Source organism: Malaya genurostris, chromosome 2, assembly GCF_030247185.1.
Source record: "Malaya genurostris strain Urasoe2022 chromosome 2, Malgen_1.1, whole genome shotgun sequence".
In the NCBI taxonomy this organism is placed as follows: domain Eukaryota; kingdom Metazoa; phylum Arthropoda; class Insecta; order Diptera; family Culicidae; genus Malaya; species Malaya genurostris.
In genome coordinates this window covers 188,693,158-188,719,182 of record NC_080571.1, presented here as the reverse complement: position 1 = coordinate 188,719,182, position 26,025 = coordinate 188,693,158, and the positions used below count along the sequence as shown (strand labels likewise).

General features: G+C 38.0%; 1 protein-coding gene and 1 long non-coding RNA gene across 2 annotated transcripts in view; one reads left to right on the top strand and one right to left on the bottom strand.

Annotated features, from left to right (window-relative positions):
- LOC131432776 (FAD synthase-like) overlaps positions 1-10,939 on the bottom strand; it is a 94,269-nt gene extending 83,330 nt beyond the window's left edge. The window contains exon 1 of the mRNA XM_058599280.1: positions 10,698-10,939. Coding sequence (XP_058455263.1) covers positions 10,698-10,745 — 48 coding nt within the window. The 5' untranslated portion in view covers positions 10,746-10,939. The remainder of the gene's footprint in view (positions 1-10,697) is intronic.
- A 12,618-nt stretch (positions 10,940-23,557) lies between these two features.
- On the top strand, positions 23,558-24,449 carry LOC131432773 (uncharacterized). The gene is made up of 3 exons (XR_009229964.1): positions 23,558-23,831; positions 23,963-24,222; positions 24,284-24,449. It is a non-coding gene; the product is annotated as an uncharacterized LOC131432773 (long non-coding RNA).
- Positions 24,450-26,025: the final 1,576 nt, after the last annotated feature.

Below are 26,025 nucleotides of genomic sequence, written 5' to 3'. Positions count from 1 at the left end.
GAAGTTGTCAGTGCGAGGGGAGAAATTTTGCTTGCTCCTCGTCACACAGAGGAGATAGACATCTCTGGTTATACGTGTAGCGATGTCATGCTGTATTAACTGTTTGCATGCTTCTATCAAACATACAAAAGTCAATTTCAGTTTCATTAATTCGTTCACTTATTCAATTATTCAAGCTTTCATTTTTTTTTAACTCTCACACTCGTTCCATTCTTCTATCCTTTCATCTACGCATCTACTCATCCACTCATTTATTCATCTACTCATTCATAACACCATTCACAAACTCATTTTATTCATTTTAAGTTTTTGCTATTAATTATGATATCAAAAGCAGAGGAGGTTTTTGTGCCCTCTTGAGCGAGAACTGGTGGTACAGTCAGCTCAAGAGGGTTTTTTTTCCTTCTCCGATAGATAATTTATTAGATTGTGCTTTAAAGAATTTTGTTAATTGATTAATTTTATTTAGAGCCCCTTAAAAGGAATCTTACATTCCACTGGGTGCTCTCTCATATTGTAAATAGTATGTTCCCTTCTTTGTTAGTATATAATCGTTAAATGTAAATACCTCAGCTGTTAACGTCGCGATTTTTTGTTTATCCTTTTTCTGAGCCGAGGTATGTATGTGTCCGTGACCAGGAAGCTCCGATTGAGTGAGCTTTTTGGTGCGGGGGAGTGTGGAGGGCTATTAAAAAAAAAAAAGAACCAAGAATTTTTTATCCGAATGCTGGAATTGAATCCTGAAACTCAATTTCGATGCTAACAGATCGGCTGAAAAGTTCGAATCGTTTCTATGAGAGGGCGCCACTAGAATTAAATCCATACCATTTTCAGTTAGTACCAACCTTCAAAAGATACGTGTATAAATTTGACAGCTGTCTGATTATTAGTTTGAGAGATATTGCATTTTTAATGAAGTTACTTCTGTTATTGTGAAAAAAATGGAAAAAAAGGAATTTCGTGTGTTGAAACACTACTTTTTGATGAAAAAAAGTGCCGCCGATACCAAACAATGGCTTGATGAGTGTTATCCAGACTCTGCACCGGGCGAAGCAACAATTCGTAAGTGGTTTGCAAAATTTCGTACAGGTCATATGATCACCGAAGACGATGAACGCAGTGGACGTCCAAAAGAGGCTGTTACCGATGAAAACGTGAAAAAAATCCACAAAATGATTTTCAATGACAGTAAAGTGAAGTAGATCGAGATAGCTGACACCCTAAAGATATCAAAGGAACGTGTTGGGCATATTATTCACGAATATTTGGATATGAGAAAGCTTTGTGCAAAATGGGTGCCGCGTGAGCTCACAATCGATCAAAAACAACAACGAATTGATGATTCTGAGCAGTGTTTGGAGGTGTTATATCGAAATAAAACCGATTTTTTTCGTCGATATATAACAATGGACGAAACATGGCTCCATCACTTCACTCCGGAGTCCAATCGACAGTCAGCTGAGTGGACTGCACCCGATGAACCGAACCCAAAGCGTGGAAAGACTCAACAATCGGCCGGTAAGGTTATGGCGTCTGTATTTTGAGAGTCGCATGGTATAATTTTCATCGACTACCTTGAAAAGGGAAAAACCATCAACAGAGACTATTATATAGCGTTATTAGAACGTTTGAAGGACGAAATTTCAAAAAAACGGCCTCATTTAAAGAAGAAAAAAGTTTTGCTTCATCAAGACAATGCACCGTGTCACAAGTCGATGAAAACCATGCTGAAATTGAACGAATTGGGCTTCGAATTGCTCCCTCATCCACCGTATTCTCCAGATGTGGCCCCCAGTGACTTTTTCCTGTTCTCAGACCTCAAGAGAATGCTCGCTGGTAAAAAATTTAGAAGCAATGAAGAGGTAATCGCTGAAACTGAGGCCTATTTTGAGGCAAAGGACAAATCGTACTACAAAAATGGTATCGAAAAGTTGGAAGATCGCTATAATCGCTGTATCGCCTCTGATGGCAATTATGTTGAATAATAAAAACGAATTTTGGCAAAAAAAAATGTGTTTCTATTAAACGATACGAACTTTTCAGCCGAACTACCATAGGAAAGATCGGGTAACCAACCCTGGTGGGACCATAGGAAAGATCGGGTAACCAACCCCGGTGGGACCTTAGTCGTATGCTGACAGGGAAGGGGGGGGGGGGGGCTTGCCTTCTCTTTACAGAGAGCGAGCCTACCCGAGCGTCTGTTCCCCATGTTGGGGCGGCTCGAAACTGCGTCTGTTCTCCATGTTAGGAGCAGCTGATTACCGTCGTTGTGTCAGTGTGGGACTCTAAACAGTGCTGACACGATGGCCCTCCGGCGAGACAGGAGGTTGGTGCAGTCCTAACAAGCCGCCCGGAAAAAGGAAGTTACGAACATTCAAGTAAGTAATACGACTCGGAATAATCGGCAAAGACCTACGCGACGAACTAAGGACTACGATTGGAAGCTTGGTACATGGAACTGCAAATCGCTTGGCTTCCCAGGATACGACCGAATGCTGCATGATGAGCTTCAAATCCACGGCTTCGATGTTGTAGCACTGCAGGAACTTTGTTGGACGGGACAGAAGGTGTGGAAAAGTGGGCATCGGGCGGCTACCTTCTACCAGAGCTTTGGCACAACCAATGTTCTAGGAACGGGATTTGTAGTGTTGGACAAGATGCGCCAGCGCGTGATTGGGTGACAGCCAATCAGTGACAGAATGTGCGTATTGAAGATCAAGGGCCGTTTCTTCAATTACAGCATCATCAACGTGCACTGCCCACATGAGACGAGACCCGATGACGAGAAGGAAGCATTCTACGCGCAGCTGGAACAAACCTACGACAACTGTCCACGGCGGGATGTAAAACTCGTCATCGGCGACATGAATGCTCAGGTAGGCCGGGAGGTAATGTACAGGCCCGTGATCGGGCTGGAGAGCCTGCACGCGGTAACAAACGACAACGGTCAACAATGCGTAAACTTTGCAGCCTCCCGAGGAATGGTAGTTCGAAGCACATTCTTCCCCCGCAAAGATATCCACAAAGCCACTTGGAGATCACCGGATCAACATACGGAAAATCAAATCGACCACGTTCTCATCGACGGGCGATTCTTCTCCGACGTCATCAATGTCCGCACTTACCGCAGTGCCAATATTGATTCTGACCACTACCTTGTCGCGGATTGTATGCGCTCAAAACTATCGACGGTGCACAATACTCGTCGCACAGGAACGCCTGGACTCAATCTCGAGCAGCTACGTAGCATTCGTACTGCAGAGGAATACGCGCAACATCTGGAGCCAGTGCTACCAACGAAAGAGCAGCTTGGCGCAGCGACTCTTGAAGACGGCTGGAGGAACATAAGGTCCGCCGTGAGTAGCACTGCTGCAACCGTTCTAGATACGAGGTTATCGAATCGAGGAAATGACTGGTTTGACGGCAAATGTCTGCAGTTGGTCGAAGAGAAGAATGCAGCATGGGCGAGGATGCTGCAACACCGCACTAGAGCGAACGAGGAACGATACAGAGAGGCGCGGAACAGACAGAACAAACCGGCTGTTCGGCCATCCATGGAAGTTGACCATCAATGTTAACTTCCCTCTCTGAGCAGCCTAAATAGCCGTGTAGTGTCGGTAGCGGTTTCCCAACTGCTAAGAATAACGCTACGGTCCACCTGTACCGGTGGTATAAGTCCACCAAACAGGTAAGCCGTGTGGCATCCGGCGGAATTATTTTTTACCAAGAATTGATCCACTGGTTTCCTATTCCATGTCGTAAAAGGCCACAAAAATAGGAACTCCTAAGTCAAGGTGTATTTCCGTGCCGATGGCTGAATGGCTGCAGGAGGTTAAACATTGCAGTCGTGAACGGAATATCTTGGGTTTTTTTTTTTTTTCCCTTACTGGATACACGCAATGCTTAGCAATCAACTTCTTTGATCATCGATTCGGCAGGCCAGAGATTAGAAAGCTGAGTGTCTGTGGGTGTCCTCAAGGTGGTATAAGCATTAACACTCTCTTTGATTTAATGCAGCAAGCCCTGCGATCTGTTGAACAATGGTGTTGTCAGGTTTGGATTATCTGTAAATCCGGGCAAAACATCAATGGTGCTTTTCACTCATCGTAGGATAATTACAGGAGCTCGTCCGTTGCAGTTCTTTGGTTCAGGAGTCACTGTGGTCGATCAAGTTAAATACGTCGGGGTTATTCTTGACTCAAAACTGAATTGGTCTGCTCACATTGATTTCAGGATTAAAAGAGCTTGCATGGCTTTCGGCCAATGCAGACGAGCTTTTGGAAAATCATGGGGACTCAAACCCAGATATATTCATTGGATCTACACAACTATCGTTAGACCAATTTTAGCATATGGATGTCTTGTATGGTGGCAGAAAGGAGAAGTCGCGACAGTTCAGTCAAAGCTAAATCATCTCCAAAGGATGGTCCTAATGGCGATGACAGGAGCATTCACGACAACTCCTACTGCTGCTCTAGAGGCGCTACTGTGCATTAAACCACTACATGTGTTCCTAAAACAGGAAGCATTATCTTGTGCATACCGTCTTAGGGTTACAGGGCTTTGGAACAGTAACCCATTAGAATATGCTACCAGTCACACTCGCTTGTGGTCTCAAATGGTTCCGTGGGATGAGTATTTACTCGCTCCTAGTGACCTAACTCTCACATGCAGTTTTCCTTTTAAAACATTCAATGTGAGCTATCCTCTTCGTTAGGAATGATTGTCTGGTTGTCTGGAACGACAACTTGATGAACACATAGTTTGTTTTACGGACGGTTCTCTGTTGAATGGTCGTGCTGGTGCTGGTATCTACTGTCGTGAAATAGGCTGGAGCAGTCTCATTCACTTGATAGATACTGTACTGTGTTCCAAGCAGAAATCTACGCAATTCTGTGTGAAGTACAATCGGCACTTCAGCAGAGGATCTGTGGTAAACGTATTTATTTTTGTTCCGACAGTCAGGCAGCCTTGAAAGCACTCAGTTCGAATGACTCACGGTCGAATCTAGTGATCGCATGTCGAACTCAAATTGAAGACCTCAGCATTTCAAATGCTGTTTACTTCTTATGGGTACCCGGCCATTCTGGTATTACTGGAAATGAATGGGCTGATGAGTTGGCTAGAGCTGGTGCAACGAATGATTTCGTTGGTCCTGAACCAGCTTTACCACTTTCAACTAGTTGGATAAAGCACAAGATACGTTCTTGGGCTGCATCCAAACATGCCAGCTACTGGCGCAGCTTGCAAACTTGCGCTCAGACAAAGCATTTCTACCAGATTTAGATCTGAAAATGTCAAAGTGTCTACTGCATTTCTCCAAGTATCATTGAAGTGTTCTGGTCAGAGCTCTGACTGGACATTGCAAACTCAATTATCACATGGCTACTATTCAACGTGCTGAGTATTACTCGTGTGATTTGTGTGAATGCGATTATGGTACTTCATATCATCTGATATGTAACTGTCCCGCATTGAGGCAGCTACGTATCCGGGTTTTTGGTTCTCCATACATGGTTGAGTCTGTGTATGCGGAGCTAAAATTGAAGGATATTCTCTCGTTTCTCACCCAATGTGGTAAGAGCTATAGTCAGAAGGGTTCATCGTTCTTCCTGGAGTGAATGAATCCCTTCTGTATTAACCTTAAATAGGGTTTGGCAGATTGTTTGGCATCCTCTGGGGGGTACCGAATTTACTTCTGCTCGTACATACTGCGAGTCGTTCTGCATTCTTCCGGGAGTGCAGAATGGTGTCGCTTTTGTAAGATCTCTAAATCCTCTCGGGGGTTGGAGGTTTTATTAACAGCAGACTGTTCGGGACCTCGTAGAGGTTCAGAATTTCCTTCTGCTTCCACTAAATGTGATCCTCAGCAGATTGTTCAGCATCCCTTAGGGGTGCAGAATTTACTTTTGCTTTTATGTGTTTTTGTGTCGTCAATTTTTCCCATCCTCCTAGTCCAACCCTTACCATTTCCTTTCAATCCTTCCCTCTTATATATCGGGAAAATGATGCTAAAAACAAATTGATGGCAAGGCACAAATCTCCAAATATCAAGGGGAACGTGCCATTTGAGCCAATTTGTTCTGATTCCTGATTCCTGAGTAGCACTGCTGCAACCGTTCTAGATACGAGGTTATCGAATCGAGGAAATGACTGATTTGACGGCAAATGTCTGCAGTTGGTCGAAGAGAAGAATGCAGCATGGGCGAGGATGCTGCAACACCGCACTAGAGCGAACGAGGAACGATACAGAGAGGCGCGGAACAGACAGAACACGGTTTTCAGGAAGAAAAAGTGCCACCAGGAAGACCAAGATCGCGAAGCGATGGAACAGCTGTATCACGCAAATGACACACAGAAGTACTATGAGAAGGTGAACCGCTCACGTAGAGGCTACACGCCACAGGCCGAAATGTGCAGAGATACCAGTGGTAACCTTCTCACGAACGAACGTGAGGTGATCGACAGGTGGAAGCAGTGCTATGACGAGCACCTGAATGGCGAAGATACAGAGATCGGTACACGAATCAATCTGGGTGCAAGCTCAGCCGACGACAGATTCCGAGCCCCTGATCTGTCGGAGATAAGTCAGGAGATCGGCAAGCTGAGGAACAACAAAGCCGCGGGCAATGACCAGTTGCCAGGCGAGCTGCTCAAACATGAAGGAGAGGCACTGGCTAGAGCGCTACACTGGATGATTTCAAGGATTTGGGAGGAGGAGATTCTACCGCAGGAATGGATGGATGGAGTGGTATGTCCCGTCTACAAAAAGGGCGATAAGCTAGACTTGCAATTACCGCGCAATCACATTGCCGAACGCTGCCTACAAGGTACTCTCCCAAATCCTTTGCCGTCGTCTATCACCAATAGCTAAGGAATTCGTAGGGCCGTACCAAGCGATATTTACTGGAGCCCGCGCCACTACGGATCACATATTCGCGATAAGTACTCCAGAAGTGTCGTGAATACAACGTACCCTCGCATCACCTATTCATTGACTTCAAAGCGGCATACGACACAATCGATCGAGAATAGCTATGGCAGATAATGCACGAATACGGTTTCCCGGATAAACTGATGCGATTGATCAAAGCAACGATGGATAGAGTGATGTGCTACGTCCGAGGATCTAGAACGCTCTCGAGTTCCTTCGAATCTCAGAGAGGGCTACGTCAAGTTGATGGACTTTCTTGTATCTTGTTCAATATTGCCCTGGAAGGTGTGATTCGAAGAACGAGGATCGACACGAGTGGCACGATCTTCCGAAAGTCCGTACAACTTTTTGGCGTCACTGACAATATTGATATTGTAACACGTAACCTTGAGAAGATGACGGAAACCTACATCGGACTGAAAGCTGAAGCTAGACATATCGGACTGGCCATAAATGCAGCGAAAACAAAATACATGAGAGGAAGAGGCTCTAGAGAAGAAACACTACGCCTCCCACCACGAATATTGATAGACGGTGATGATATCGAGGTGGTTGACGAATTTGTGTATTTGGGCTCACTGGTGACCGCCGAAAATGCTGCTAGGAGAACCACCTATCGTACGGACAGCTAAAATCGGACGTCTACGATGGGCTGGGCAGGTCATAAGGATGTCGGACGACAGCTCAGTGAAAATAGTTCTTGAATCTAATCCGACTGGTACAAGAAGAAGAGGAGCGCAGCGAGCAAGGTGGATCGATCAGGTGGAGGGTAATCTCAAAAGCATCCGTGCCTTGAGTGGCTGGCGACGAGTAGCCATGGACCGAGTTATGTGGAGACGTATGCTTGATACAGCAAAGGACACCCCAGGCCTATAGCTGTTAGCTCTCGCTCTCTCTTCCGCACAATAAATGAAGATCAACATTACCACCTCAGAGTAAAAACTTTTTCTTCAACTTCTACTATGATTTTTCAAATGAATTTGTTCGTTTTTATAAGAAATCGTTGAAAAGGTGCAGTAATTAAAAAAATTCCTACCGATTTGACAGCTCTTGCTGTTTATAGCAACCAGAGTTGCCAGATATTTTCATAGAAAATATGAACTGTTCTGCATACAAAAGCTGTATTCACTGATAAAATTATCTTTCTACAATGAAATGGTGTTAAAAGATATCCCAATAAATTGCGGTTATAGAATTAGAGATTCCATGAGCATTCATTCTTCAAAGCTCCGTAGTTCTCCAGAATATACAACGAAAACATTTAATAATTTTTTCAATAATTGAATCTCAATTCGTTAGTGTGAAAAAGTTGACTTCATAATTTCACATTGAATTTCGACGCATAATCAACGTTGCCAGGTTGCAAATGCCAGATTTTTCTCACATCGCCAGACACTCAAACTAACCAGATCTTCTGTCAGATTTTACCAGATATCACAAATTTTTCCAGATTTGGTCAAATCTAAACAAATCTTTACGGGTTTTGGCCTCTATACGATAGGTGGTGGGACCTTTTTTTGCTCACTGAAAATGAAGCCCGGTAAAAATTTCAAATCCAATAAAAAAAATAAAAAAAAATAACCTGGCAACTCTGCGCATAATACGCAACGTCAAGCCAGGTCATACAACCAGAGATGCCAGATCTGTAGATTTGTCTGTAAATCGACAGATTTCGTGTATTGAGGTTTCTATGCCCGGTGGAAAATGATTGGTGGCTCTACTGAAAAATGGGTGGCCAACACGTTTCCTGATGAAAACAAAACAATATGTAAAAGCGATTCACACGCAGCATCAAGCGGCTATCACCTGAATTGATCGATTACGGAACAACAACATTAATTGTAAGCAATTCATATAAAAGGACACTACGTCAAGTTCACGGAACTTTTTAATGTCGGATACGTGAGCAATATTCGGCCAAATAAAATTAATAAACCAATCTGGACGTCGACCGAAGTTGATTGATCGTCTGAACTGTGTTTAATGCATTCGTTTCCTGATGAAAACAAACCAATCTCATATGCATTTGTGGTTGTAAGTGAGCTGTCAGAGAGCCTAATAGTGCTGCAGACATTTTTTGTTGTGCAGACTTTTGAAAATCGAGTTTTTCACAGAATTTCGTCCAAATTTACAGACTTCAAATTACCAATTTTATTACTATTTTTCCACAAACGATGGTTAAAAACAGGTACAAATCCCATAAAACTGTCTGATAAATTCTTATAGTTTGCAGAGCTTGTTAGTTTGTGGACATGAAAACTTAATTCGGCACTACTGGTCCCCTCTTTTCCTGTTCCGCGAGCACCGAAAGTGGAGAAGAAAAACTCCTAAAACTAAATTCACTTCGATTTCTCTGCGATGTTTGAACCGATTTTCACAAATCTTGATTTAAATTAGAGTTCATACTGTCTTTAAATCTATTGTGAAATTTCATCCGGATCCGACTTTCGGTTCCGCAGTTACAGGGCGATGAGTGTCAAAGTTTTCAAATCGCCATATAGAGTTACAATATGTACAACACCGAAAGAAGAAGAAAACACAAAACGAACAAGGCGTGCTTTGTTCTATTTCGTACATGTTGTGTAGTGATGTCAATAATAATAATAATAATAATAATAATAATAATAATAATAACAATAATAATACTATTAATAATAACATTAACCATAACAATAACAATAACAATAACAATAAAAATAACAATAAAAATTACAATAACAATAACAATAACAATAACAATAACAATAATAATAATAATAATAATAATTAGGCTCTCTGACAGCTCACTTACAACCACAAATGCAAATGAGATTGGTTTGTTTTCATCAGGAAACGAATGCATTAAACACAGTTCAGACGATCAATCAACTTCGGTCGACGTCCAGATTGGTTTATTATTTTCATTTAGCCGAATATTGCTCACGTATCCGACGTTAAAAAGTTCCGTGAACTTGACGTAGTGTCGTTTCATATGAATTGCTTACAATTAATGTTGTTGCTCCGTAATCGTTCCATTAAGGTGATAGCCGCTTGATGCTGCGTGTGAATCGCTTTTACATATTGTTTTGTTTTCATCAGGAAACGTGTTGGCCACCCATTTTTCAGTAGGGCCACCGTTCATTTTTCACCGGGCATAGAAACCTCAATAATAATAATAATAAAAATAATAATAATAATAATAATGATAATAGTAATAAAAATAATAATAATAATAATAATAATTATAATATAATAATTTTATAATAATAATAATAATTGTAATTGTAATTTCTCAGCCCACAACCTGGCAGACCGTGTCCGCCCATCTGCTTGAGTGATGTTCACTACAAGCTGTTGTGAGCCTACTAAAGCCTGGCCGTTGATATGCACTAAACCGTATAGCACACCTGATTTCCATTCTGCACAGATTTCCATTTTAATTTGTTATTTGTCCGATGATTTGTAAACTTTAATCTTCGCCCCGATTCTGCAATTCGACGGATTCGTGATACGAACGAATCTACACTTTCGTTCGAGTTCGAATTTTGCATTCTTTATTCCGTTCGACTCTCGTTCGGGAACACTTGAAATTTCGAAAATTAACAACTCGAACGAATTACATTCGCGTTCATACCAAACTCGAACGGAATGCAGAATGGAAATTTCACATTCGATAGGAATATTTCGAATCGATCAACGTAGAGAATAGGGGTGTATGTTACCATCATATTTTTCAGGTATCACATGTTTGGAATAATTTTTAAATTGAATGTAAACACCATACCTCGATGGATTGTTGTAATTTATAGTGGAACTCATTTTTTAGATCCATAACAAGAACACAAACAATCACTATTCAGACGAACGGCATAGGAACAAACTATTGAGCAATTTGACGTCTCTATGCAGAGTGAACCCACGACGTAAAATACACTGGTGGCGTGATAAGACAGTTTTGGTTGTGTTGGTAATTTTCTCACGAAATTAAGTATGGCGCGCCGGGATTCAAGCATGTAAACATAAACAAACGACTAGTTCAGATCGGGATTTCACTTTTAAGTTACTCCAGTTGTCGCGCAGCCTTGCGAATCTTTGGCACTTATTGAAAATCTGGACATGTTTTCTTCAAGGGCTTGCAAGGTAACGTCGAAATATAGAAAATTTTACACACATCCGATTCTGTTCATTTCGTTGGAGGAAGGATTTGGCGGATCGCACTGTGGTATCTATTACAGTCATTATGGATAATGGAGTGATTGTGCTCTGGGTGGCATTTCAAATGCAGGTGATGAAAACGATTGAAACATCCCGGAACAAAACACCGCATTTATTCTGTCAATATTTTCGCAAACAGAATCAACTCTAAATATTTTCATAAAAGCAACTCCCGAAACGTCATTTGTTTATGTTTTTCTTTTTCACGTCTCTCTGTTATTCCAAAATAAAATGACAACCGCACTAACACATAGAAAAACGTGATCACCAGATATTATACATCGTGGAGTGAACCTAAGACAAGACCTGACAACTGGCTTCTTATTCTTCCCTAAGACAAGACCTGGCAACTGGCTTCTTATTCTTCCTTTCGAATCATCCTTCTCGTCATTTTCGCCCTGTGGAATAAATACCAACGTATCGGCTACAGTGTAGCCATATTTACAGATTTTTTTAATAACTATGCTAGGAAAAAAATATTGCATTTAAATTTTTAGACTAGGTTTTTGATTTGAAATAAACATAAATCATGTTTTGGTGAATGCATTTCTTTATTATATATTAATGCTTAAAACAATTAATTGATCTTTGATGACAAAACACGAAATATCTTATGTTGAAAAAAATTGAATCCATTGTTGACGTATTACCACAGACTAACAGACATGACAGTATGTGTAAATTCTTATAAAAAATAATTTTTCGTGATGCACTAACTCCACCTATATTGTACTGCGCGAACTATTTACTATCTGTACACCCCTTGTGTTATGTAAAAGTTTTTTTACTAGTTGGTTTCCCCTCGTTTGTCAACAGCGATCAGCTGCTTGCAGAGATGCCTGATTTCATCAAAATATTTGAAAATGAATCGTCACAATAAATTATTGGATTACGTTGATAATATATTTCACTTTTTCGCGATGTTGGAAGGTAACCATTTATTTGACTCAACGTTGTTCATCTAGACTATTTTTTATTGTGTTGGTAGTTTTCTCCCGAAATTAAGTGGCGGCCAAGGGGCAAATCACTCTAAACTCTAGACAATCTCATACTAATAAACTCATGTCATTCCAAAACAATTTTCTCTAATCTCTTAATCCCAACTAGTCTAGATAAATTTGGGTAATTTAAAATTAATTCAACCTAGTTTTGCCTAATCTTGTTTGAAGTGTATCTGTCATTCGAGCTCCCACGCAGAGATGCCATTTATACAGATTTATCTGTATTATACAGATTTTTACATGCACTGAGCTAAATTTTCTTTTTCACATTATATGATATTCTAATGATTTTGCACTATTAGCATTTCCAATAATAGTTACAAGATGTGTTCAACATCATGTCAAATATATGAGATAATCTTATGAAACATAAAACTCTTCTTAACGTTATTTTTACAGGATTTCCATATAACGAATGAAATTTCCAGTCTGAGTCAAATTTATTGGCGCGTCTTATAACCATTACTAGATATCCGCACAACATACATTGGAACAATTTATGAAGCGCATATTATATTCACTTCGATTTTATTTGAATAGGTTCATATATACCATATGACTAGTTTTATAAAATTTATATATATATATATATATATATATATATATATATATATATATATATATATATATATATATATATGTATATATATATATATATATATATATATATATATATATATATATATATATATATATATATATATATATATATATATATATATATATATATATATATATATATATATATATATATATATATATATATATATATATATATATATATATATATATATATATATATATATATATATATAACTTTCAATGGTAGTAGATAATCGCCAACTACTTTTCTTTGAGGATTCAAGCTTTACTAGTATTCCGTTCGGTAAGGGAGCACCTCATGATATTTGCGAAAGAGAAGTTAGATCCCGAGACTGAAAATAAAAATGAATCTTACTAAACAGATAAGGTAATGAAATGTACCCGATATATATTTCATGGTCCGTTAACGCATATCCTTGAACGAAGTTGGATGAGCTGTCTTGTCAGCAATTTAAAATTACATTGAGATGCGGAACTTCCTGAAAAAAAATGGTCTGGAGCAGTTGATGAATATCGAGGACACAACTATTTCTTCAGCTTCAAGCAGTACGATTCACGACTTCCATCGGATTTCCATATAAATTATGTGGGATATTTTTATAACTTTCATTATGATAACGTCCATATAGATTTGACGTACACATTAAATAAAGATTATAAGTTTCCATATAATTTCTATGAAGTATATTCTGCATATGATTCATATGACAAATCTAATGAATATAAATAAGATTTTCATTTCAGTGTGCGCTTACAGATTTAATACAGAGTACAGATTTTATACAAATTTCTCAAATTAAATACAGATTTATACAGATACCACAAAAAGTAAGAAAGAAATAATGAGACTTTTCCGTCTGAGCGTGTTTGATTACCCATATTCAAATGAAATTTTTTTCGTGCAGCGTCATGAAACTTTATTGTCAGACTGAAAAGTTGTATGACCTGACTTGACGTTGCGTAATGGGCGTTTGAATTCCATGTTTGAATTCCAAGTCATCATTTTCAAACGAAAAAAGTATATGGATTTACAATGTGGTTGATAACAAAAACAATTAAATTTCGTCGTTGAATGTTCATGTCCGCGCGGCAAGGACTTACGATATAAAGGAATGCTCTTTGCATCTGCCATTATATACTTAAGTTCTTTATTACATGAAAAGGTTTTTAAAAATGTTTTACACTTTGATTCCACTGTTGGTCTTGGGACCGAACTGTTTCACTTCTTAAATCGAACTGACTATCTTGTCCTGCCTAAATGTTCGTTAGACCTGACTACCTAGCCCTAAACTATTGATTCAGCGGTTATCCTGTCCGAACATGTCGAATCGTCGATGCGGCGTGGTGGTTTCGGTTGATGCAATTACTGATGGTTCCTGGCTGATGCAACTACGGTGGCCGGATGTCTGCTGCGATGTCAGCGGTTCAATAATTGGTAACAGGGTGGTTGACATCTCTACGCGTTGGATACACTGGCGTCTTACTGCTGGCGCGTACTTTGCTAAGGTCTGTGCGTACGGGCCATATGCTATTCAGGTTCGTCCATAACTTCCCCCTTCTTAGATTGAACCGTCTCGGTTCAACCCTGATTGTGAGCTGTCTGCAACTTTGTCTATTGGAATTCGAATGATTAGTTTCAGCTTAAGTTTGTAGATTTCTCGTATGATGAATGTAACGAAGGTTATGACGAGACATGTGATTAAAACTATGGCTCCAATGTTAAATACTCTGGTCCTTTTTGTAATGGTTTCTAGATACTCTAGCTTATGACGGTTATGTACGTGTAACAGTTCCAAATTGGTGATGGGCTCAGATATTAATTCTGATTCATTTACGTGCACTAAATGGAGTGGAAGGATAGTGGGTTTGGTTTTTCCTTTGAAAATCTTGTTGTTGAACTGCGTTCCATTGAGTTTTATGGAGCAATTTTCGAATGACACAAGGTATGTTCCTGTCAGATTTCTTGATCCAAAACCACAACTGTTCTGCATAAGTGTTGGTTCAATGGAGTTTTTTATCAGTACTCCAAGGTTTTCGATTGATTTGAACTTCGAGAGCGTTGATGGCTTTGTAAAAGTACAAGTACCAGGATTTCCTCGTAATATTGGATGGAGACATTTGTCGTTGGATATGTTGAAGAGATTTTTTATGTCACAAATACTGTTTTTCTCAATGTTATTGCATGGATGTTCTACCAGATACGATTCGTTGTTGCCAAAAATAGCGTTGGTAGCGTTTATTGCGATGATTTTGCCGTTTATGGGAATGGTTTCTATATGAAGTTGTACATATTCTCCTCGTCTAAGCTTGGGAATTTTGATGAGGACTATTATGTCTGAATCGTTATGAAAAGCTATAGGTTCCAGAAACTCATAAGTTTGATCGTAGCTTTCAATTGATATGCCTTGTGATTCCAACAGTTGCGTTGCAAATTCCAGTTCTGGAGGTTGTAAGAACGTTTTTGATATTATACCAAGTTTCGATAGTTGTATTGATTCGAAGATTGTCATCAGCTGGTGGTGGATCATGTCGATGTTGAAGATGATGCTGTGTACGTGTAGAATGTGTTTCCAGTCGATTGGCCTGTCTAAACTCAACCTAGCTTGTTTTATGATGCTATCCCGATCAGATGGTAATAACAGAATTATAACAACTGAAGTAATTTATTTCAGAAATATTTTGTAACAAATTTTGAAATATTTTTGGCTGGTAAGCTGTTAAAATAACAAGAATCATAACAAAACGAACTCTAGCGAGAACAAAATCGTAACAGATTCTGAAATGTTTGTATTACAATTATTATTGAATTTGATATAACTACAGAGGTCCGAAAGCAGAAATTTATAACAATAGTTGTAATAAATTAGATAGCAAATTTAACACAGAAAAACTATATCACAGCAAACTTTTAGCATCGTTGCAATCTAAAATTGTTGGATGATTTTTTTTATTAATTATTTATTAATTTTTATTTAGTGATCTGATTTTTTCTTATAGTTTTTTAAAATTCTGATCATTATATTTCGATATGAAGGAACGGAAAAAGTAATTTTTTCAATTAATGAACTTCATCATGAGTCTTGCAAATGAAAATAAAATATCATAACTGATTTTGTTATTATATTGTTATCATAAGTTTTAACTTTCAACTGTTTTCATTCGTTGAATACCCCAAAATAACACAAATTGTTATACAGATCAACTGTTGATATATTTATGTTATGATTTTGTTATGTGCATCTGATCGGGATCAATTTCTATAGATTGTCTATAAGCTTCTTTTGTTAAATTGTTAATCCTGCTTTCAAATAACTCATTTACTCTGACCTGTTCATTGTTTTCTGTAATTAAAGCATTGTTTGAATATTTCAAAGATTCCAATTGATTTTCAATTTTGAGTAAATCTTCATTATCAAGGTTTCCCGTTATCATTTTTATAGTAGATCCAAGAAAATTGAGAGATCTTTTTGTTTTCCTTCATTTTATAGTTAAATTTTCTAGTACAAAATAAGCTTGGCTATGTTTTTGTTTTAAAATGTTGACTATTTCGATAATATTTGAATTTTCTTCTAGTTTGTTGATAATTGATTTTATATTGTTTTAAGATAATACTAAATGGATACAGATTGAATTTGTGAATTAGCGTGTGGGAACCTTCTTTTAAAAAAACGGGTTTGGTTTTGAAAGCAACAATGCCTGGATTGTTGTTTAGTTCGATTATTTCTATGTCAGAAGGACTGATGAAATCGCACCACAGAAATATGATGCAACAATAAATTATAGTAACTCTCGTTGTCATCTTTCAGCTGTAAAGAAACATTAAATTGAAGACAAAAAAATGGGATTATTAATTATTGTTAGGGTAAAATATTTCGTTTTCGTTTTAGTTTAGTTTTGTGGATTTTTCTTCCGCTCTCGTCAATTATGTTAGTTTCCCTATTTTCTACTACTTTTAGTTCTTGATATCGAGGTTACTGTTTTAGATTATTGCGTTTTCTCTCGAAGATCGTGTCATTTAAAGAGAAATTTTCAGGCTCTTCTCTGCTCTTGTTGAGTTTTTCTAAATCTCTGAGCTTCTTTTGTTCATATTTTTTCAGAAAAGATTCTGTAGAATATCTCTTTTTGTCTAATTCTTTCTTCTAAATCTTCGGGTACCGTTTCCTCATTTTTAAAGCCAAAGAATAGCTCTTTAGGGGTTAATTTTGTTTGCGAGTGTATTGATTCGTTACAAATAGAGACTGCCAAATTAATTTTTCCTGTTTCTGACAAATCTTTTGTTGTTTCTCTAATACTCAAGATGTTATGCAGTTCTCTCAACGTTCTGTGAACAATTTCAACCGTTCCGTTGGAAGAGGACTGCCCAACACTTGTATAATGGTACTCAACATCATTTTCTTCAAGGAACTCTTTAATTGTTGTTGAAGTGAATGATGCTTCTTGGTCCATGACGAGAAGGGAAGGTTTTCCTACGTTTGAAAAGAAGTGAGTTATAGCTTTAAGTATGTGTATAGCGTTGCGTGTCCTTAGAGGGATCGCCATTGTTAGTCTTGAAAACTTATCGCATAATGTTAGATAATGTTTGTTATTGATGATAAAAATGTCCATATGTACAATTTGCAACGGTTTTGTAGGTGTTGCTGTTAGTTTATATTGTTGTTTATATGGCCTTCTTTCATACTTAGCTGTTTGGCATAACCTGCAAAGGTTGATAAATTTGGTAATTTTTGATTTCATATTCGGGAAAAAATATTTTCGGGATATGTGGGATTTAGTTTCGGTAATGCCTCTATGGTTTGCGTTGTGTTGTCTTTGGATTATTAGGTCTTGTTCAAGTTCGTCAGTTATGTCTTCTAGCAATTGTTGCGTCCAGAATATTTTAAATGTCTTCGCTCTGGTGAAATAGTTCTTGTATATTGTTTGTAAACTACACAGTATCTTTTCGCTACAGTAAATGCCGGTAGTGCACCTATTTGTGGCGTATTCCTTCAAAATGTTGATTAATGAGGCGGGACCGAAATTGGTCTTTTTGATTATAGTTCTATGATAGTTTCTAAATAAGGTTAGAGATTCTTGGCTATCCTCGTTCGCTTCTTGCAGAATAATTTGATTTCTGAAGTCGTTTAGAGGCCTAAGTGTCGATGGGATAAAGTCGCTATCGTCGGTATCCGCAGAGTGTTGTGTCATGTCGTCACTGGAGGAGGAGTTTGCGTTTATTTCTGTTTGCTGTTCTGGTTCAGGTTCGATACGAGAAAGTGCGTCCGCATTTGTGTTTAATGTTCCTTTTTTGTACTTGATTTCGAATTCAAGTTCTTCTAAAGCAAGTTTCCAATGTAAAAGTCTTCGGTTTAAATCATTTTTCTGTCGGAGCCACACGAGTGGTTTGTGGTCCGTGCGTATTTCAAAATGGGTTCCATAAATGTACGGTCTAAAATGTTTTGTTGCCCAAACAATGGCTAACAATTCTTTTTCAGTAGCAGAATAGTTGCATTCTGCTTCATTCAAAGTTCTTGATGCGTATGCAATAGGGTGTTCTTTACCGTCATCGAATTTTTGGGACAAAACTGCTCCGAGTGCGAAGTCGCTTGCGTCAGTTTCGAGAATAAATTTCTTGTTAAAATCAGGATATTTTAAAATGGGATCGGTTGTCAGTAATCGTTTACAATCATTGAAGCAGTTAATGAATTGTTCGTTATGAATAATTTTTTCATCCTTTTTTAAACATTTCGTTAAAGGTTTAGTTAGTTTCGCGAAGTCGCGAATAAATTTCCTGTAATATCCAAGTAAACCTAAGAATCCTTTGATTTGAGTGGTGGTCTTTGGAATTGGCCAACCTAGAATTTTTTCAATTTTATTCGGATTTGGTCGAATGCCGTCTTGGGTTATTATATGGCCTAAAAACTCACATTCCTTCTGAAGGAACTCACATTTGTCTAGCTGAATTTTTAGATTAGCTTGAGCGAGTGTTTGAAGAACTTTGTTTAAATTGTCGAGATGTTGCTGAAGTGAATTACCAAAGATTATGATGTCATCTAAATAGACTAGGCAACACTTTCCGATTAAATTTCCAAGAATGTGATTCATTACACGCTGGAAAGTTGCTGGTGCGTTTTTAAGTCCGAAAGGCATACGTATGAATTCAAAATGTCCTTGGTCCGTACTGAAAGCGGTTTTCGGCCTGTCCTTGGGATGGACTTCAATCTGGTGGAATCCAGATTTTAGATCTAACGTAGTGAAGTAGGTACTACGACCAAGCCTATCGAGTATTTCCTCGATTCGTGGGATTGGAAATTTGTCATCCACGGTTTTTTCGTTTAATTTGCGGTAATCTATGACTATGCGCCATTTCTTCTTGCCGCTAGCATCAAGTTTCTTTAGAACGATCCAAATTGGAGATGTCCATGGTAAGATGGAATTCTGGATAATTCCATCTTCAAACATTTCGTTTACTTGCTTCTCGACTTCAGCTTTGTGAACCTGGGGGTATCTGTATGTTTTCGTGTGCACTGGAATGTCGTCAACTGTTTTAATTCGATGTTGGATTGTGGAAGTGCAAGACAATTTTTCTGAATCTTTGTGAAGGATTTTGGAATATTTAGCAAGGGTTTTCAATAAAGCAGGTTTTTCTTCAGAGTTAAGATGACTACTTCTAATCATTTTTTCTAATTCTGCGTAGGGTGTGTGAGATGTTTGATGCAGGTGATTTAAGTTTATGTTATTCACCTCTGCTACCTGTATTGTTTTTGCCGGATGCGTCCAATGAAATGTCACGGTTTGGCCGAAATTTCTTATCGGGGCGTTTACGAAACCTTTTTCTGCATGATACAATCCTGACTGGATTACTGCATTGTTTATTTTTATATCATTAGGAAGGTAAACGTTGCCACTGTCTTGAGAAACAGGGAGTTTAATGATTGTCGTCGAATTTTCAGTCAGTGTGATCTGCGGCGGACCTAATTTCCTTATTTGCATGGCAAGTGTTTTTTGTGGGAGAACTAATTTATGATTGCTCACGTCAATAAGAGCTTCTAAATCAGAGAGTGTTTCATAACCAATGATACCGTCGAAAAATTTATGAAAATTTAAAAGGTAAAAATGAACTTTTTGTTTCATACCGAAAAGTGTCGTAATAAATTTTTTATCAGTGGAATGTTGTCCTGAAGTGTTAGAGATTCGAATGGTTTTGCATTTTTCTTGTTTTGATTTTGGAATCAGACGGGGAGAAATAAAATTTTTGTTTGAACCACTGTCTACTAGTAATTTTGCATCTTTGTCAAAGAGTTTAACTGTTACATAGGGTAATCCATTTATTGCATTCAGGTCAGCGCGTTGTGAGGAAAGACAATTTGAAAATTTACACCTGATTCTTCGGCTTCTACTTCCTCTTCGGTGTCGCTTATATCTAATTCGTTGTCTTCCTGCTCGGCATCGTGATTGTAAATTCTGTTAGAACGCAACGATGGGTCTATTTCCATTGGTGTCGTTTTTTGCCTGTCTGATGAATTTTTGTGCCGGGTTGAAGATTGTGCTTCCGGGTATTTGTTGTATGATTTGTTAAAAGGCTTAAAATTTTTGTTGGAATTAGGTTGTTGCTCGAACGCTGCTTGGGTGTGTGTTTTAGTTTTCTCTGCATTTTGGAATCTACACAAGAATGCATAAGCATCCTCTAAATCACTTGGTTGAGCAGTTTGAGCATATCCGAAATATGGTTTACTGAGTCCATTTATAAAAGCAGCCAAACATTCTTGTTCTAGAAATTGGTTTATTGCTTCCCAGTGTGCCAAGTATGTTTGATTTTGCTTCGCTAAAGATTTCATGTTAACCATAATTTCTTTAGTGCGTTTGTAATAAATGTGTAAAGATTCGGTCATTTTCAATGACCAGAGTTGTGTTTGGTAAGTCGCAATGTTATTGCGATCACCATAAGCACTGTGTAACATGTCTGCTACCTCCTCGAAGGTAGTAGGGTTTCCATTTACACATATCATGTCTCGGGCTTTGCCTTCGACTTTGGTTATCACCGCCTGTTCGTACACGGCAAATAGATCCGGTGCTACGTGTGGTCGGCATAAATTTAAAGCTCTTCTGGCTGTGTCTAGCCAATGAGTCAATTGTTTTTTATTCCCGTCGAATGATGGAATCATCCGAATTGGATCAGGAATTCTAAAGAAGTCAGTGCGGCGTTCCTCCATTATGGGAGCTTGTCGTTGTTGTTGTTGCAGTTGTTGCTGCTGCTGTTGTAAAGTGCTATTCTCCATTTGGAGAGCACCGATTCTTTGTTCCAAGCTTTGAATTTGGTCAAAGATGGCTTGCAGATTAACGTTTTCCATTTCAGAGAACTTTAAGGCTCTTACTTTTGGAATAGGATTGAATTTGGGCATAAAGTTTTTAGTAAAAGAAAGGGAGAGATTACTCACGGTTCCTCGTTCTTGAAGGATTTAAATCCACCGCTCTAGTTGAGATCCTCCAATTGATTGACGCGAATCGCCTACGGGGTGAGGGATGGCTTGCGATGCTTCTCGATGAAACTTCTCCGCCGGTCAATCAACGTTCCGGGTTGAACACTAATTTGTTAGTTTTACTTAATCGTAAACTTTCACTACACTAGTTGGAGTCTCTTCACTAAGTCGTAGAACGAGCCGTACGACTGCGCCACTTAAGTTCTTTATTACATGAAAAGGTTTTTAAAAATGTTTTACACTTTGATTCCACTGTTGGTCTTGGGACCGAACTGTTTCACTTCTTAAATCGAACTGACTATCTTGTCCTGCCTAAATGTTCGTTAGACCTGACTACCTAGCCCTAAACTATTGATTCAGCGGTTATCCTGTCCGAACATGTCGAATCGTCGATGCGGCGTGGTGGTTTCGGCTGATGCAATTACTGATGGTTCCTGGCTGATGCAACTACGGTGGCCGGATGTCTGCTGCGATGTCAGCGGTTCAATAATTGGTAACAGGGTGGTTGACATCTCTACGCGTTGGATACAATGGCGTCTTACTGCTGGCGCGTACTTTGCTAAGGTCTGTGCGTACGGGCCATATGCTATTCAGGTTCGTCCATAACTATATAATAATAATCTAATGGAATAACATCTTCAAACATCATTTTATTTCCGAAATTTCCTTTCTGAATACAGATAAATACAGATTTTTTATACAAAACAATACAGGTTTTCTATGAAAAATATCTGGCATCTCTGCTCCCACGTTCACAGCTTCTTATGTCAAAATAATGCTTTTCCAGATCTCGGCTAAACTTCTCTAATCCCATTATAATCCAGCGAGATCCCTGCTAAACTTTTTTACTCCCGGTAAAACTTGTTTGAGTTCAGACAAAGCTTAGAGTGATTTGCCCCTTGGTGGCGGCAGACCAGAAGCAAGTAAATAATGTAACAAAACGGGTTCGATTTTGTCTTGCGTTGGAGGATGAGAAGTAGACACAATTATGTAAATAGTTTTGGCAATATGTATTAAATCTGTATTCTGCATGAAATTCGTATGGACGTATACAAATCAATACATTACAGGTAGTTCTGTATGAATGGCCACTCTGTTGGTAAATGAAAAAAAATAAACACAGTCTAGATGACAGACAGGATGTTTTTGATAGGGTAACGTGGCGCCATCATGACATATGTGAGTACTGTCCCAAATAAAGGAATATTCGAAATGACCGTTAAAATGATTGAAGAATCTAATTTGAGTGTCCTGTCTGTTAGTCTGTGGTATTACCGGATGTTTTGCAAACCGGAAAAAATTAGGTTTGGATAGAAATGCTTAATGCGACCACAGTGTGGAACACAACAGTTCATTCTTCTCGTAAAACTAAACGCACTTTCGAGTTTACACTAATTTAACAAATCTTTTTTGGTTACACTTTAATTCACAAAACAGAAAAACGGCTTGATGTTTATTTTAAATACACAGTCTTGCCACTATAAACATTTATTACCAATGAGATTAAAAAAAAGTGAAACATTTTCCGAAAATTATCATTTTCATTGGTGAGCTAAAATTATACATTTTAATAAATTTGTTTTCTGATTTTCTTTATACTTGGCATCATTGCTCGCGTACCCTGCAAAAATTTTTTCTTTTCACCTAAGACAAGACCTGACATCTGGGGGGGCTGCTTTCGTTCCAAAATGGACCAGTTTCTGATTGGCTGATTTTGATGTTGCCACCTGCACATTGTGAAAAGAAAAAACTTTTGCAGGGTACGCGAGCAATGATGCCAAGTATAAAGAAAATCAGAAAACAAATCTATTAAAATGTATAATTTTAGCTCACCAATGAAAATGATAATTTTCGGAAAATGTTTCACTTTTTTTTAATCTCATTGGTAATAAATGTTTATAGTGGCAAGACTGTGTATTTATAATAAACATCAAGCCGTTTTTCTGTTTTGTGAATTAAAGTGTAACCAAAAAAGATTTGTTAAATTAGTGTAAACTCGAAAGTGCGTTTAGTTTTACGAGAAGAATGAACTGTTGTGTTCCACACTGTGGTCGCATTAAGCATTTCTATCCAAACCTAATTTTTTCCGGTTTGCAAAACATCCGGTAATACCACAGACTAACAGACAGGACACTCAAATTAGATTCTTCAATCATTTTAACGGTCATTTCGAATATTCCTTTATTTGGGACAGTACTCACATATGTCATGATGGCGCCACCAAATACAAATTATAATACGGAGTACTCCGACAAATTTTCAAGGACACATTTTGCATCGTGCGGTACATTGTCATGATACACTGTCAGAGTGACAATGTACTTTAACGAATTTCCTAGAAAACTAGCAACACTGAAGGGTAAGAACCAGTTCACCATTCGCGTCGTAGAAGGAGTGGTGCTGCCATCTCTCTAAGTTTAATCTGTGTGTGAAGAGAATGTAAACAAAATATGTTATTTTTTCGCTTAAGTTAAATCCATTGGTTCTCATTGTTTTAAAGTGATATAGTGCGCATCGAAAAAATGAACACATATAACGGCTTTTATTTAGGCTTTTTAACTGTTTTAGTTGAATATCGGAGTTGGTTTTGTGCCCGTAAGAAAGAAAATAAAATTTCTCTTCCGGTGCTAATAATCCGCATAGGTAAGAGTACACAGGATTTTTTTTGATAAATTTAATAATTTGTGTTGTGCTTATGTGACAAACCAGTACGTAACATTACGAAAAATGTTAATCGTGGCTTATATGAAAATTTTTTTTTCTAAATGTCGTAGATCGTGTAGTTGAAAAGCTGTTCGGATGGGTACGCAAAAACAATCCCTGGACATTTTTTTATGCTGATGAGAACATTAACAAAAGGAATTCGTTAGGCCGTGTGGTGCGATATGTTCCAGAATGCAAAAAAAAGAATAACGTTTAATTCTTTCCCTAAAATGTCAAATTAAAACCGGTGGGTTCAACGACTCAAACTTAAATTTGAAAAAACGAAAATTTATTTCTTTGCACCTTCACAATATATTATATTGTCTACCAAGTGAGTATTAAAATATTTTCAAATCAAATTCAGACAGGTATAACCTGTTGTCTGTTCACAGGTATGAATCGTATGTCTCGACGATTAAAGATTTTCAGCAAAAAGGAAGTTTTCGGTTTTCCAAACCGACTCAGGATTCTCGTTTGTTTCAGATGAGCTCATGATTATCGCTTGTGAAATCAATATATTCAATCCGAAATTGTATAATAAAAGATTCGTTAACATTTTTCAGTGGTGATTCATTCCCAGATATTGTCAGTTCATTAGCATTTTTTGGTCCACCGTGTACTTGATATAGCTAAACAATATAAAGTCAAATCAAAACAATAAATAGTAGTTACGAATTTGCGATTACCTTCCACAAAATGGTTCAAAGTTTTAAAATTTTCTTTCTCGTCAGTTTCAATAATTTGAAAACTGCGGGTCAAACTTTTTTTATTGTTCAGGAGTCTCTTCCTATATAGAATTATTCAGGTCACTATTAATGAGTTCTGTATCGCCTTATCATTGTGTACCGAAACAGATGTTTCAAGCAGTTTATGCAACGATCTCCATTGTGTTATGCTCGGCACTTGCAGAGCTATGAAAATGCTGATGCTCGCCACTTGACTCTAGACAAGTGCAAAATTCGCCAAGTCCGCCATCTTCTACTGCAACTATCAGAAGGTACTGGAGCCTGGAGTACTCTTACGCGTTTGACCACCAAACGGCAACCTCCGGTAACGTAACTGAAACATCCGAGTTCACCAACACACTGCATGTACAACTTTCTGACAGCTCCTAATGGTGATTCGAAAAATACATTATTTTCTCATTTAAAGTAAACACTTCGATTAAAAAATTACACCACGAATAGAAAACATGCAGTTCTAAAGCACATCTCCGAAATCTTTAACATTGAAGTTGGTTTTAATTCATAATTGTTGTTTCGAAATGTTGTTTACTTTTTTGCTGATACTGACCACTGTTTTATTTTTCGGTGAAAAAGCATCACTCACACAAATTATTTTATATCTATCAACTAAATTAGTATCGTCAAAGATTTTTAAAAACACTTTTACTAACCAATTCAAACAGCAAACTGAAAATCGAAGAAAACGGTACGTTTGAAAATTCATTACTTTTTTGCTTTTTCTTGTTTACCTTCACTTCACACACATAAGCTGTCAAACTCAACTTCGTAGTCGCGAATAGTTACTGTTTATTGTAGTGAAAAATATGTAAACACAAGCGAAGTCAGGAGAACTATAATATTAACCGAGATATTGTAATACTGGAGTGATCGCCGTCAAAAAACGTACTACTGATGATGATGGGCCAACAGGCGTTGTTAGCGAGGAATTGGTGCGAATCGATGAACTGATGTCGGTTATAAGAAAAGTAAGGCTTAAAAAAACATTTTAAATTATGATAAACAATCTCGTATGTTTTTCAGCAGATTCTAGATGATTCCCGGTTAGACCAAATTTCAAAAATCCTTTGTAAAAATTGGCAACGATCACGATGGCATATCAAAGTGGAAGAGAAGACAGTGGCGGATATGAGGCTACGACACAGACTAACAGACAGGACACTCAAATTAGATTCTTCAATCATTTTAACGGTCATTTCGAATATTCCTTTATTTGGGACAGTACTCACATGTGTCATGATGGCGCCACGCTACCCTATCAAAAACATCCTGTCTGTCATCTAGACTGTGTTTTTTTTTTCATTTACCAACAGAGTTGCCATACATACAGAATTACCTGTATTGTATTGATTTGTTTACGTCCATGCGAATTTCATGCAGGATACAGATTT